This window comes from Mixophyes fleayi, chromosome 5 (genome assembly GCF_038048845.1).
Source record: "Mixophyes fleayi isolate aMixFle1 chromosome 5, aMixFle1.hap1, whole genome shotgun sequence".
Classification (NCBI taxonomy): Eukaryota; Metazoa; Chordata; class Amphibia; order Anura; family Limnodynastidae; genus Mixophyes; species Mixophyes fleayi.
In genome coordinates this window covers 172,028,208-172,042,455 of record NC_134406.1, presented here as the reverse complement: position 1 = coordinate 172,042,455, position 14,248 = coordinate 172,028,208, and the positions used below count along the sequence as shown (strand labels likewise).

Genomic DNA, 14,248 nt, shown 5'->3' with positions numbered 1-14,248 from the left:
CCTTTTCCCCCCCTAACATATTACATTTGTATTGTTTCATGCTTCAGTTTGTATATCTGTTTAATTACTTTACACATATGGTTTACCACTGTGATTGCAAATGCTTTACCCTTTCCCAATTCTCATTCCTGTTTGTTACTTACAATTGCTGAATAAAATATAAAGTTAAGTTAACAAAATGAAGGTGTTTGGTGTGCAAAATTTTGAATCATCGGTTGAAAGGACATGGTCAGATAGGGGCTATCCTAGCTAAGAGCGGGCTGAGTCTATGAATGAATTTACCGAAATTGTAATTCCATTCAAAAATTCATTGTGCAAGAAAAGATATGTAAATTATATTCAAGGAATTAAGTGCAAAGATTAATTCACTGTTTTGTCCCCCTATGTGGTAAAGTAATTAATTTAACACGGAATGAGAATCTCACTTTTTGCATTATCACTTCAGCAGGTTATACATAATGGGGCTAGAGTTGGACGCAAAATGGGAATAACTTACTCTTAAAAGCGCATTTCCGTCCATTTGCAGAGCCATACGCAACTCAAGGTGCATCCGCCTCTGCATCAGCAGTGTATGCGCCTGGTTTACAATAAGCCTTCAAAATCCATTCACACTTGCCCCTGCAGCAGGTGCAAAGCACACGCCTCCTAACAGTCGTATATGCATGTTTCTGCAGGTCTGCATTAGACACATTTGCGTGCACACACCTTTACTGTACTCAGCCTGCGTTTGCATACCTCAAAGTGCCAGAATCATTCAAGGAGCATATGCGTGCACCCACTTTCTGGACATGTGCAGAGCAATTTCACACAAGATACACTATGCACACTGACGTACATCCCACTCTGGCTCTTCTTCACCCTTCCCACATCACATAATTCCTGGTGTCATAAACACGGTCATAAGTCTTTCCTTAAGCTAACTGCAGTCTGCCATGACAGTGTGTAGCCCAAAAATGAACAAGATGCCTGATAACTATCCAATCTAAATAGATGTCATAATTGGGCAGGTTGCCAAATGCAGTCGGAAAACTAGCCTTTTTATCCTGTTTGTGTGGCCATAGCTCTTATGCACACAGGAGGCACATGAGGCCTGATTGTGTAGAACACATGACCTTTTGCCACAAAAGATTACACTCAACAAGCTGACTGCTATTCATATTTCATTGAACAGTAGATGGGCATCTTTATTTTAATGAGCTATTAAACAAAGGACATTTTAAAACCATATGTTAACATATAAACTCAATCAATAAGGGGTCCGAAGTTTTTAACAGCTAGACTGAAGGGGGCGCAGTATAAGATACAATCATTCATTGAACAATGAGAGAGCACTTTACATCTGATGAAAAAAAAAAAAATATTCAGACAAAAGACCTACTTAAGCAGTAACAGGCAATGTGCCAAGTAAAGATTTTGCGAAAGTAATTCCTGCTGAGAAATTCACATAATTAACATCTGGACAGATGATTGATTAAAAGTTTGGAAAATAGTGGGGAGAAATCAGCATTTGTGATTTTGTAAAAAAAAAAGAGGGGGGGGGGGGTCCCAGAATGGCATCGGTCTTGCTAGCTGTAACACATGAAAAAGTTATGGATGCAGTGATTGTGGTTACAATAAAGTGTTGATTCTCAAACTTATGGCTGGGTCTCGTCACTTCTGTTTACAAAGGCTCAGGTGCATTGTTTATTAGCTCAGCCAATGGAACATGTACTAACAATCCAGGTGAGCTCTATGGAGAAGATTCACAAAACACTGTTGCAGATTTGAGAACCACAGGGCAGATTATACAGGTTATGAATATCATGTATTTGCTAAAACATGTACAATTTAACATAAGTTATCTGATCATCTGAACTAACGGAAACAATAATACAAAACGATCTCCTAACCTTTTTATCCATTTCTGGGTTAGGACTTTGATCTTTTGGGTGTATTTCATCTTCAGAGTCCGTAGCAGACTCATCTCCACTGTCAGCATCAGAGTCTGATCCCCCCTGCTGCCCATGGTCACTGTTCTGCAGTAAAGCTGGTACCTGAACACACAATACATACAAGAAATATGTTAAATGCATCCTGTCCTAATTCTATATATATATATATACATATACACACACAGTCATCAATTCCGAGGGAATATGAAATATACCAAATAGTCAACTTTTTAATATGCAAACTACCCAAGACCTTCATAGAAGATATGCTGGTAATAGGTCAGTTGTTGCATGCTATGCTATACAATTGAGTTTCAAGCACTTTCCTAAAAGCCTATAGAAAGAGAATATTTGTGAGAGCTGTCACAAAGTCTTTTTCACAATTTTTTTTTATTGAACTGTGTGTTTTCATTGCAGCTCTACCACTCAGCCTACAGCAGCATAGAGACCATTTGATGATATTAGGCCCAAAAAAAATTAAGAGCAGTGCAAGGATTCATATATACCTAGTCCCAACTGCCATCAGCATTCAACAACCAGTGCTCCGGTAGCCAAGGGGCCATGGAGTAATGATTGCTCTCTGTCCAAAGCAACTGCACTAAATCTATAGATAATCAGATCTGCTATTTTCCACAGCAAGTCCAGTTCTGCCTGGTCCTAGGCTTTCATATTGGCTCAATAGCAATTCGTAGCAATTAGATGCACATTTATTGGTTGAAACATTGGTAGAAAGTGACAGGTAAATAGCACATATTGAAAATAGTGTGTTCACAAAAAATCTAAAACATTTACTAAAATCGTATCAGTAAAATTAACACCAAGAACCTAATATAAAATCTAAAAATCGATATTTAAGACAGTATCCGTCTGTACTACCGTGTTAATCTATCATATGCTCGGTGATATTTCTATAGCATCAGCTAAATGCAAAACAGCACAGGGGATATACATGTTTCCTTGTATCCCCATGATTTTAATTAGTCTTGCATTGTCTAGCTGAAGGATGAAATGCAAAATAATAAAAAGTAATGTTTGATCAGCTATAAAATCAATCACTTATCAAAATCAGACGTTAAAGGTACCTTTGTTTCATATACAATACATTAAAACTGTTATTTTATATTATCTAAGGGTACGTTATTATTATTATTATTAATTTTTATTTATAGGGCGCCACTACGTGTCCGTAGCGCCGCACAGGGACAAACGAAGTTACAATACGAGGCGAGACAGCACAGTACAGTACAGTAAACAATAAGCACAGTAACTCAGTGAGCTCAAAGCACAGCTAGGGGGGCGGGGGAAGGGAGAGGGGAAGGTCCTCCTAAGACAGAGTCCAAGAGGGATGGCACGGGTGACAGGGAGACCCCCAGAGGGAGGAGGAGGGAGCGAGAGGGGACAAGGGGAAGAGGGTCCTCGAGGAGGAGGGCGAGGTAGCTGGAGAGCAGAGTTAAAAGTGGTGAAGACAGGAGGAGAGAAGACCCTGCTCAAAGGAGCGTACAATCTAAGGGGTGAGGTAGACAGACAGAGAGACACGAGGGAGAGAGGGAGAGAGGGAGAGAAGGAGGAATGGAGGATAAGGGAAGGGGAAAGAGGCAGAAGAAAAGGTAGGAAGTTAAGTGGGAGACTGGAAGGCTTTAAGAAAAAGGTGGATTTTTAAAGCCCGTTTGAAACTGGACAGATTAGGGGAAGTTCTGATGGAAGGAGGGAGCTTGTTCCAGTGGAGGGGGGCAGCGCGGGCGAAGTCTTGGATACGCGCATGGGAGGAGGTGATCAGGGGGGGAAGAGAGGTGACGGTCATTGGCAGAACGGAGAGGGCGGGATGGAGCATGAATAGAGAGGAGGGTGGAAATGTAGGGTGCAGTGGCGTTGGCGAGGGCCTTGTATGTAAGAGTGAGGAGCTTGAACAGGATTCTGTAGGGGAATGGGAGCCAGTGAAGGGATAGGTAGAGGGGGGAGACGGAAGAGGAGCGGCGAGAAAGGAAGATAAGCCTAGCGACTGCGTTAAGTAAAGATCGAAGGGGAGCGAGATGAGAGAGGGGGAGATCAGTAAGGAGGAGGTTGCAGTAGTCCAAGCAGGAGATGATCAGAGAGTGAATAAGACATTTGGTGGCATCTTGGGAGAGGAAAGGCCGGATGTGAGCGATGTTCCGCAGCTGGAAGCGGCAGGATTTAGCAAGAGAGAGAATGTGGGGGCCAAAGGAGAGAGAGTAGTCGAGGATGACACCGAGGCAGCGAAGTTGGGGGACAGGGGAGATAGAGGTGTTGTTGACAGTGATAGAGAGGTCAGAAGGGGGCGAGGCATGAGGGGGAGGAAAGACTAGGAGTTCAGTTTTGGCAAGGTTAAGTTTGAGGAATCGAGTGGACATCTAGGAGGTGATGGCAAAGAGGCAGGCGGACACCCTAGAGAGGAGGGAGGGAGAGAGATCAGGAGAGGAGATGTAAAGTTGAGTGTCGTCAGTGTAGAGGTGGTAGTTGAGGCCATAGGAGCTGATGAGTTCACCCAGGGAAGAGGTGTATAGAGAGAAGAGTAAGGGTCCCAAAACAGAGCCCTGAGGGACCCCGACTGGAAGGGTGGACGGGGGGAGAGAGACCCAGAGGCAGAGACAGAGAAGGATCGGTCAGCGAGGTAAGACGTGAACCAGGACAGGACTGGGCCGGAGAGGCCAAAGGAATGGAGGGTGTGGAGGAGGAGGGGGTGGTCAACGGTGTCGAAGGCTGCTGAGAGATCAAGGAGGACGTTGGTCTCCTTATTGCACCAGGGATACTATTGTTATCAAATATCTTAGGAGATTGGGACCTTTATCTCCAAAATCTTTTTCCTTTTGGCTGCAAAATATTTTTCTTTAGGAAGCGCAGGTGTCCTATATTTTAGTTAAATATAGCTACAGCAACCAATATATGGTTATTATTGATCGTGCACTGATTCACAGTCTCACTCTGGTGGAGAATAAACATTAATGAGTCAGCACTGTGCATGTTACACTGACATTAGCCTAAGTATAATGCACCAGATTTAAACACTTTACTTAGCTCTGTCTTTATATTCAACAAACTTACTCCAGCACTTCTCAATTTGCTTCCAAATCTCTAAAGCTAACTGAGCCGACAAACTAAAGTATTAATTTTAACACAACTCGATCTTTAACTAGTTTTAGGAGTCCGATATTATTAATACAATTGTCTGGCCAAATGCTATGTTACTGAGGAAGTCGCAGCAAGGAAAATGGATACAACTACTGGCTACTATGGTACAATGGACACACTGGAGAATGGAATGAATGCAAGCTTTTTGCGCAACTAAAATATTTCACTCACACATTAAAAAAATTGGAGGGGGTAGTGAATGGTGGTTTTCTGGCTTCCTTGTAATGTGCAGAAATAGCAGATTATAGTGGAATAAGCACTATGTGGTGTTCCTCTGGCTTCCCTGCTTTGTGTCATGTTAGACGTGATAGCACACCAGGGAGGCAGATCGTAAACTCATGGAATAGTCTCTATGAAGCTGCAAGCCATTTGTGGTGTATTATGTAGAGCAGAGGGACAGCACAATCATCAATTGATAAATACAATCAACAAATATAATTTGCATAATTGGGCGAGTGTAGGAGCTATCACGTAACAAATCACCTTAACGGACATAATGACTAGTTACAACAATCTTGTCTTTAGTTTTAAACTGGAGTTCTGCAAGAGCGTCATTTCACAGAAATAATAAAAATAAAAAGTAGATCTCTTACCATCTCAGCACCTGACAAGTCTTTCTTCAGGCCAGTCACAGTCTGATAAAGAATCTAAAATGACAACAAAAAATGAAAAAAAACAAAACAAAAACATTAGTATAAAGAAATATTTCTTTAAAAAGGAGTTTTATCAACATATACGGAATATTATCTAGCAGAATGCTGAATCCATGCTAGCTGCACCTAATGTTCACTAGTGTAGGGAAACGTATACCCTCTCATTATTTAGATAGATGGGGGCACTAGACTTTTAAAACGCTATGAGCAATCTGTATATATTTTTTTTTTTCTGTAGAAGTATATGTACCATTATTGCTTCAATAGATCTATATACACACACACAATGGAAATTTAGAAGTGGCAGAAAGGAAAATGTAAGTGAATGGAATTTGAAAGTTTTACAATGAAGGCAGTAGTAGAAGTGGCGGTATGGCATACCACCGTATACCAGCTCACTTCAACTAAAATATATTTAATGATTAAATAGAATTTTAGAAATTCTGTTTGCTTCAGACAATTCCATCAAAATTATTTTTAAATTCCACTAGAAAACTGCAATTTACTTACTATTCACAGGATACCAGCTCCATTCACCTTGCCCAAAACCTATTAACCATCTACAATCTGCAGCACAACACAGGAAGTGAAAGCTAAGGAGGGTGCTCCACAATCAAAATCTAAGGATTTAATTATTCGAGGGAAGACCATTCTAGTGTTGTATAAAATAATCAGAGCTTTTCAATCTATCTGGCTGTTAATGATTTTCAGTCACTGTTACAAAGTCAAGGCAATACGTGGATAACCTAAAAACATCTGAGAGAACTGCCCAAAAACCAGTTCAAAACAGAAATACACAAAGATCAATGCAAACTACCTGCTGAAAAGCTTACGTGCAAGTTGTAGCAGTTGCAGGTACACTTACACAACACAGCAGTGTTAAACATAACAGTGGTTAGTTTGTATGAGCTCATCACAAATGTCATTGTTGACACTATACAAAACAAGATTTAAGCTTTGCTTAAAAGAGTTTTGGATTTATTAAATGATAATTCAACTGTTGGACCACATCAAAAATCAAACATTTTATAAATTGCCAGCTGTCAAAATTGACTAGGTGTTAAAGTTGTGTGGAAGCCAGAAGCTAACACCCTACAGTCAGTAAAGGTCCAAATAATGCATCAAATTCAACCATGAAATACTTTCCCAGTGCCCAGACTAAAACATGCAGTACATGCAATGCGACCCAAGGGAAAAATCAACATTAGAAATTGCTCTTAACTGTTTTTTGGAAATGTTTGGAAGCCAAAAGAAGACTTAAAAAGGTAAAGACGGACAGGGTGCACCAACTTTTGCATATGAAATATACACTGGTTTACTATTTTGAATCTGCAATTAAAAAAAGCCCTGCAAATAAGTACTACTTATGCATACAGATTTGCAGAGGTCGTGTTTAATTAAGTCCCATTGTAGAGGTCATGTCAACTTCTTTTCAATTATTCATTACAACTACAATGTGACATTAGATGCCTAAATCTTTACACAAAACTATCACAAGAAAGAAAGAAAATACCTCGTCATTTTGTGACCTTATAATAATACAAACGTAAAAGGTAAAGAGTAATGCATTCTATTTTTACTATTGTAAGCACAGTGCAATGAAGAAATAGCAGAAAAGGCAAGTTACTCACATTATCCTGTTGTGTATTAAGCGACATATCTTCCTCTTTCAACTTCTGCATTAAGTCTACATCCCTCTCGAAGTTCTTCACCTCATTCAGAGTTCTGGGAATGTATGCTTTCTTAAACACCTACAAAATTACAGACAACTACTTAGAAAGTATATTAAAGATTGCCCAAACCTCACCAAACACAAGGCAGAATGAGTCAATGAGAGATACACCATTCTTGCGAAAATTCCAGGGGAAAAAAGCCACCTTTCAGGTCAAAAAGGTGTGAGGGAGGCAGAGTAAGAGGTTGAAATGAATTCATCTTTAAGGCTTGTGCCACAAGATTAAGGTACAGTGGATATGGATCATAAAACGGGTGACCAACACGACACGCACACTGCAAAAATGCTGAAAATATGCAAAAGCAGAAACTTGTACCTTGGGAGCTCAATAACAAGCCCTTATTCATGTCAAAATGCAAAAATATGGAGTAGACACGCACCTGAACGTGATCAAGCTGTAATCCATGAAAACAGGATTCCCAAAGTATGTAATAAATCTGTACAGAATAGGTCTTCTTAGCCCTTAGCATAGTCTTGGTAACAGAGTAACCTTCCATCTAAGAATCATGGCTTCACTGACCAAGTCAGATTAACTAAACCCTGATGGAAATGTTTCCATTTGAAAAGAATATCCTAGTTGAGTGGTAGACGCCAAGGGCTGTGAGGGACCCCCAGAAAGGTTCAAGTACTGCACCACTGTCTCAGAGTACATTTCCACTCATGTGATCCCAAACTTCACCATCAATTGGATCACAACATTCAGTAATTCCATTTTAAATTGCTCTTACCGGAGGTCCAATACCGGAGGAAAAGGGACCATCACTTTAGGGGACCTGGAAAAAGTACATTAAAACCCTGACCTCTCTAGTGCTTGACAGATGACCGCCAAATCTATGAAAGCCTTAAAAAGTTTACCAGAAAGCCTGCCTGAGCTATGGGTCACTGTGAACCCTAGATAGAATAGAAATCGATGTAGGAGTAACTTTAATAAAGATACCCAGAATCCCTGGGTTAATTATTCTGAAATCCTAAGGATCAGATACAGAAAAAGGACCAGGTGTCACAGAAGAGCAGTAGATGCACTCATATCTGTCCCTTGGACGTCGCCTGGTAGCCTGAAAGATTTGAGGTTATCTGTAGACATGGAATGGAACTGCTTACATGTTCAAAAGGTATCCCATATTGGGCTGCGCTGAACCTGCTTGTTTGTCACTGAGGAATTTTTATATATGATTTTACCCAGATTGGGTATGAAAAAAAAGAAAAAGAAAAAAAAAAAAAGAAGTGTCACAAAAAAAAAAAGGCCAGTGTGGTTTAAGATTTTTTTTGGACATGTTAATGTGCACCCTAGCAAGATGTGGCTGTCTCTCAATTGGATTAAAGGGTGCATACAGTTAAACAAAATACCCAAGAAATTGGGGAGGAAACAAAATATAAATGTAAAGAGCGAGGACGCAGAAATATAAGGGACAACTGGGAACTGATCTCCTAAATGGTGGAGTTAACACTGCTTGCAACAAACACAAAACAAGCTTTCTTTGGGATTTCGTGATTAAAAAATGCCTTCATTAAGAAAATTGGTGTTATTGCAGACTGCATTTTAATTAACATTTTGGTAGTAAGTCATTCCATAGATCAGACTGTGTAGTATGAAAGGCTGCATGGAGGGGTGATGCTGACAATCAAATACAGCCTTTCATGTCTCTAAGCCATGGGCAATATTTGAAAATTATAGGTTGTACTTGCCCCTTTTCAACAATTCAAAATGGTATAATATATATTTTGCACTCTCATTATAAAAAGGGAAGGTAAAGATAGGGAAAATAAGTTTAGCTCAGTCAAGTTATAACACTTTGTAAAACAAAAACAAAATTAATATATAAAGCACATTCAGTGTTGTAGTCTCTAAAACTGTACAATGCAGATGCAGAATCCAGACCACTATAATCTTATTAATAAAAGATTGAAGCAAGTTGCTTGAAATCTGCAACTAAATGTCTGCATTCCACTGTGGTTTTCTAGTGTTGTCCATATATTAAAAAGAACAGCAAGTGAAGCAAAGGTCACAATATTGGATACTTACCTCTTCATCAACCTTATCTTGACTTGACCTTTCTTCTTCTGTTCTCTGAGTTGCTACCTCCATTGCCTAAAAAATGTAATTTTAATTGAAGACAATAAAAGAAGCAGAGTCGTAACTAAGAAAAACCAAAACATACTTTGCCAATGTAAAATATGACATCTAGTGGTCATTACAAGATATGTCACTTATAAATACACTGCACTTTCCCAGCATCAATTTGGTTAGACCTTATTGAAAACGTCATATTATGGGCCAAGCTCAGATGAGTTACGTCCTTAATTGCAGAAATTAGTCTACACTGACAACTGAGGAAGGGGTGACTGGATTAAATCTTGCAGTCTGTTTTTTTTTTTTCAGGCCAGTGATTGAGGAGGCACATCTAACAGAAAGCAGTGATTTCTATGGAGAAATGCAGTGTCCAAGGCCAACTTGCCAATTTGGATGACAGAACAGGGACAGGAGGTAGAGTAGAACATGTTCTATTTTACCCATCTCTGCTTTATCATCATCCATTTTGGGAAATCAACCCTATGCACTGGTCCTGTGTCTCTCTATAGAGCCAAATGCTTTCTATGTGAAGACCCAGCTATCCACCGTTCAAAAAAATAGGCTGGAGGGAAAATGGTCTAGATCCTAGGTTTCCAAACTGTGCGCCGCGGCTCCCAGGGGTGCGGTGGACAGGAAGAAGGGTAAAAACAAAAAAAAAAACAAAAAAAAAAACAAAAAAAAACACCTTACCAATCCAGCGGCGCCCAGGAGCCAGCATCCTCGTCCCTCCTCACTGAACGTCGGGCGTGACGTCATCACGCCCGACATTCAGTGACAATAGGCAGGAGAGAGGATGCTGGGTCCTGGGCGCCGCCTGATTGGTAAGTTTTATGGGGTTTTTTTCTCTCTCCTGGCCATGGTGGGATGCAGAGGGGGCACAGAGAGCGTGGATGCAGAGGGGGCACAGAGAGCGTGGATGCAGAGGGGCCACAGAGAGCGTGGATGCAGAGGGGCCACAGAGAGTGGGGAGATGATGCAGGGGGCCACAGAGAGTATGGAGATGATGCAGGGGGCCACAGAGAGTATGGAGATGATGCAGGGGGCCACAGAGAGTGTGGAGATGATGCAGGGGGCCACAGAGAGTGTGGAGATGATGCAGGGGGGCACAGAGAGTATGGAGATGATGCAGGGGGGCACAGAGAGTATGGAGATGATGCAGGGGGGCACAGAGTGAGTTAGCTGTAAATTATTCTTTGACAGAAATATAATTGAAAAAAATATATAAAAATATTATAAAATGAGACTGCTCAGTAATTATTTTGGAGGGGTACCTTGAAAAAATTATGGAGACTCTAAGGGTGCCGCGAACTGCAAAAGTTTGGGAACCACTGGTCTAGATGATGCCCATTGTATATATATTCATATATCATTAAAAGCTATTGTCGCAAGAAAAAGTAGTCACAGAATCTAAAAACCTACTGATGACCCCTCATTTTTTGAGTATACATAATATATATACACGCACAAACACATGCACACACACAAACATTAATTACTTTACCTATGAGTCTTTAAAATATATATATTAATCTTGCCTTTAAATAAAAATGTTTCACGTGTCAATTAAACATGAATGATTACCTTCTCTAAATAAGCATCCATGTTATCCTGAGTAATTGATGGATCTGTAACGAACTCGAACAGCTCTCGCACAGTCATTACAGCAACTCCATACTTCACAAAGAAATCTGTAATTCACAAAAGAATTAAGGATAGTTAATTTAGTTAAAGAAGAAACTGCTGGTAAAACAGGCCAATTGAAAACCTCTGAATTGTACATAAACAACACTACAATTTCAGTAATGAGAAACAATCAAGGGTAACACAGCTGTGACTGGATCACTTATAAGTAACTTATTGTAAAAAAAAATTGATATAGTGTGTAGTTTGATAAAGGAAATATCTTTATTTCTGAGACCAGGGGAGGAAATTCATTTTTGTTTTAACTTTGCTAGAGGAAATGCATTATTTCTGAGGTATATATCCCTTGCAATAAGCATTTGTTGAGGAAGCATTTTGTGTATTTTGGTGTAGGGAAATTATATGTTTGGGGTTTTGTAGCTTTTCTTTGGGAATTCTCAAGTGGAGGAAATGTGTATTCTGCAACTGTCTGAAGAAAGGACCCATGTTAATCTCATGTTAATTAGACCTTTTGATGTGTGATGTCCAAAAACACCTAGAGGCACAGGAAAGTTTAATTAGATTTGCTGTTAGATTTCCTCTGTGTCTAAAACAAGATGCAGGAAATCACAGCAAGTTTTAGGATATCACAGATAAGTGTAAATATTGTTAGCTTTGCATTGCATATAAATCCATGTTTGGATAAACATATTGCACCTTGATGCTAAAAATAACTCAGATCTCAGGGTGCTGGCTTACCCTGTGAGGCCGTGTCCAAAACTGTATAAAAAAAGCACTGTTTTGTATTGAAAATTGTTCTTCATGTTTCATCTGACCTACTCAGTGGTACCTTCAACCAGTGTGAGCAAATAAACCTCACTTGCTTCAAATACCTGCTTGAAAACTTCTCTATCCCTGTGACCTACAGATTAGACCCAACTAATCCATTCCCGATTGTTCTGAGGTTTGGACCCAGTTTTCTGGTACCACCGCTCTGCCCGATACCCAGCAGCTGGCCAGTGTGATAGGCCAGGGGGGCTCCATCCACAACAACCCTGATCCATAGGAAGAGGTCAGGGGTACCAGCCCAGGTACACCAGTAACACGGTACACTAGCAACGTCAGTTACCCAGATGGAACGTGGTTCTGAGTGCCATAAAATGAGTTAAGTGGTGGCAGCAGGCCCATCCCAATACGGCAGGAGGGGCATATTCGGAATAACGAAAGGGGATGGTGGCAAAGTAAGTCCAGCTGGTTCCCAGCAACAACAGACAGGGTGGCATAGGCAGTCCATCCTGTCACACTAACCCTTAGGGTACCATTCATCAGCCACCGCCCCATCCTATACCTGGGAGCTATCAGAGACCACCTGAGCCAAGGCTGGAGAAGAAGCGCTACAACTGCGGGAAAACCGGTCATTTAAGGATGGACTGTCCCACAGCCCCAGCACCCCAGACTCGTGCCCCTAATCTGAGTCCTGGGGTCCGGCTGACTTGCTTAACTGACGAAGGTGAGCCATTAGAGACTGTTTCCACCCCTGCCAGCCCAATGGAGTGTGGCGTATCTGAAGGTGACTTGGACGGAATAGTCACCTGTGTGTGTAAAAGACCCTGGAGGAACCTGCAACCGTTCCAAGTGGGACCCCTGCAGGGAGAAGGACTGAATCGGTGGCATCCATAACACTAGTGAACCCCCATCTTATTGATCCTGCTGCAGTATTGCCAGGTCGCACTGCCAAAGTTACCGTGGCAGATGGACTGGAGAAGGAAGTGCCTGTAGCAAGGGTGTATCTGGACTGGGGAGATGGCCAGAAGTCGCAAGATGTTGGTTTGCCTTCCAACTGATGTGATTTTGGGCAACCATGTTGGGAGTGGAATTGTGACCGCATTTCTCAACTCTGTATTTTCACAGCTTGGCTCCGGGTAATAGTCTTTAGAATCTACACCTGCACAACCCAGCCCAGAGGAAACAGCAAGCCCTTTGCCTCTGGAAAGAATACATCCTCTAGCAACGCAGAGGATGTTGTCTCTTGCCAACCTGATCTTGTGGGGGCGCCCGGTGATGCTCCTGTCCCTTACAGTATGCCAGCTCCAGCTATGAGTATGGCTGACCACAGTGACCCCCCCTTTGACTGACCCCACTGTTACTGACCCTAGTAACCCTAACCTAGACCTCCCTGCAGCATATGCTGACTTAGACGATAGTGAGGGTCCAGTGTCTCTAGGCAAAGTGCGGAGTGCAGCAACTCCATACTGCCCCCTACCATTCCTAGACTAATGGACTGTGCGAGCGATTCAATGGCACTCTGAAGCACATGCTAAGAGCATTTGTAATTTCGGAGGGAAAGGGGGGGCCGAGAATGCTACCCGTCGCACCTCCTGTTTGCTTATCGGGAGGTGCCGCAGGAGTCTACCGATTTCTCCCCCTTCCAACTACTATATGGCCACAGAGTCCGTGGACCTCTTGACCTGTTCCGGGAGTCTTGGGAAGGGGAGCTACCCACCCAGGATGTCTCTATGGTGGAGTATATGTTGAAACTCAGATAGGTTAGAGAATCTCATGGGGTTCGCGCAGGCTATCCAAGCAGAAGCGCAGGCAAAACAGAAGACTTGGTATGATCAGGGCACGCGTGCCAGAATGTTTGAGGTAGGGCAGAAGGTTCTTGTTCAGATGTCCACACGTCAGAACAAGCTCTAGGTTGCCTGGGCTGGACCGTACACGGTCTCAAAACGTCTGAGTGACATCACTTAAGTGGTGTTATTTGATAGCGACGGTAGGCGGCAGCAAACCTACCACGTAAATATGATGAAGGCATACCACGAGCGCGTGGAGTCGGTAGCAGCGGTTTTGCACTTACCAACTGAGGATTTAGGAAGTGACCCACTACCTGACCTCCTCGCGGATGCCAGAGGTGAAGGTGGTGTAGAGGAAGTGGGCTGGGATAAGCAGTTGACTGCCCACAAGAGGAAGCAGCTTGAGGCAGTGCTGTGGTCCTTTGCGACTACGTTCAGTAGGAAGCCCGGTCGAACTTCCTTGGTGATGCACCATGTGGACACTGGTGAGCATAGGCCAGTTAGGCAACCCGTTTACAAAT

General features: G+C 41.9%; 1 protein-coding gene across 1 annotated transcript in view; it reads right to left on the bottom strand.

Moving 5' to 3' along the window:
* Positions 1 to 14,248, bottom strand: part of RIOK1 (RIO kinase 1) — a 59,103-nt gene that overhangs the window by 14,520 nt on the left and 30,335 nt on the right. The window contains exons 12-16 of the mRNA XM_075213031.1: positions 11,116 to 11,222; positions 9,487 to 9,552; positions 7,363 to 7,482; positions 5,672 to 5,725; positions 1,890 to 2,033 (exon numbers count right to left, since the gene is read on the bottom strand). Of these exons, the coding sequence (XP_075069132.1) occupies positions 1,890 to 2,033; positions 5,672 to 5,725; positions 7,363 to 7,482; positions 9,487 to 9,552; positions 11,116 to 11,222 (491 nt within the window). The remainder of the gene's footprint in view (positions 1 to 1,889; positions 2,034 to 5,671; positions 5,726 to 7,362; positions 7,483 to 9,486; positions 9,553 to 11,115; positions 11,223 to 14,248) is intronic.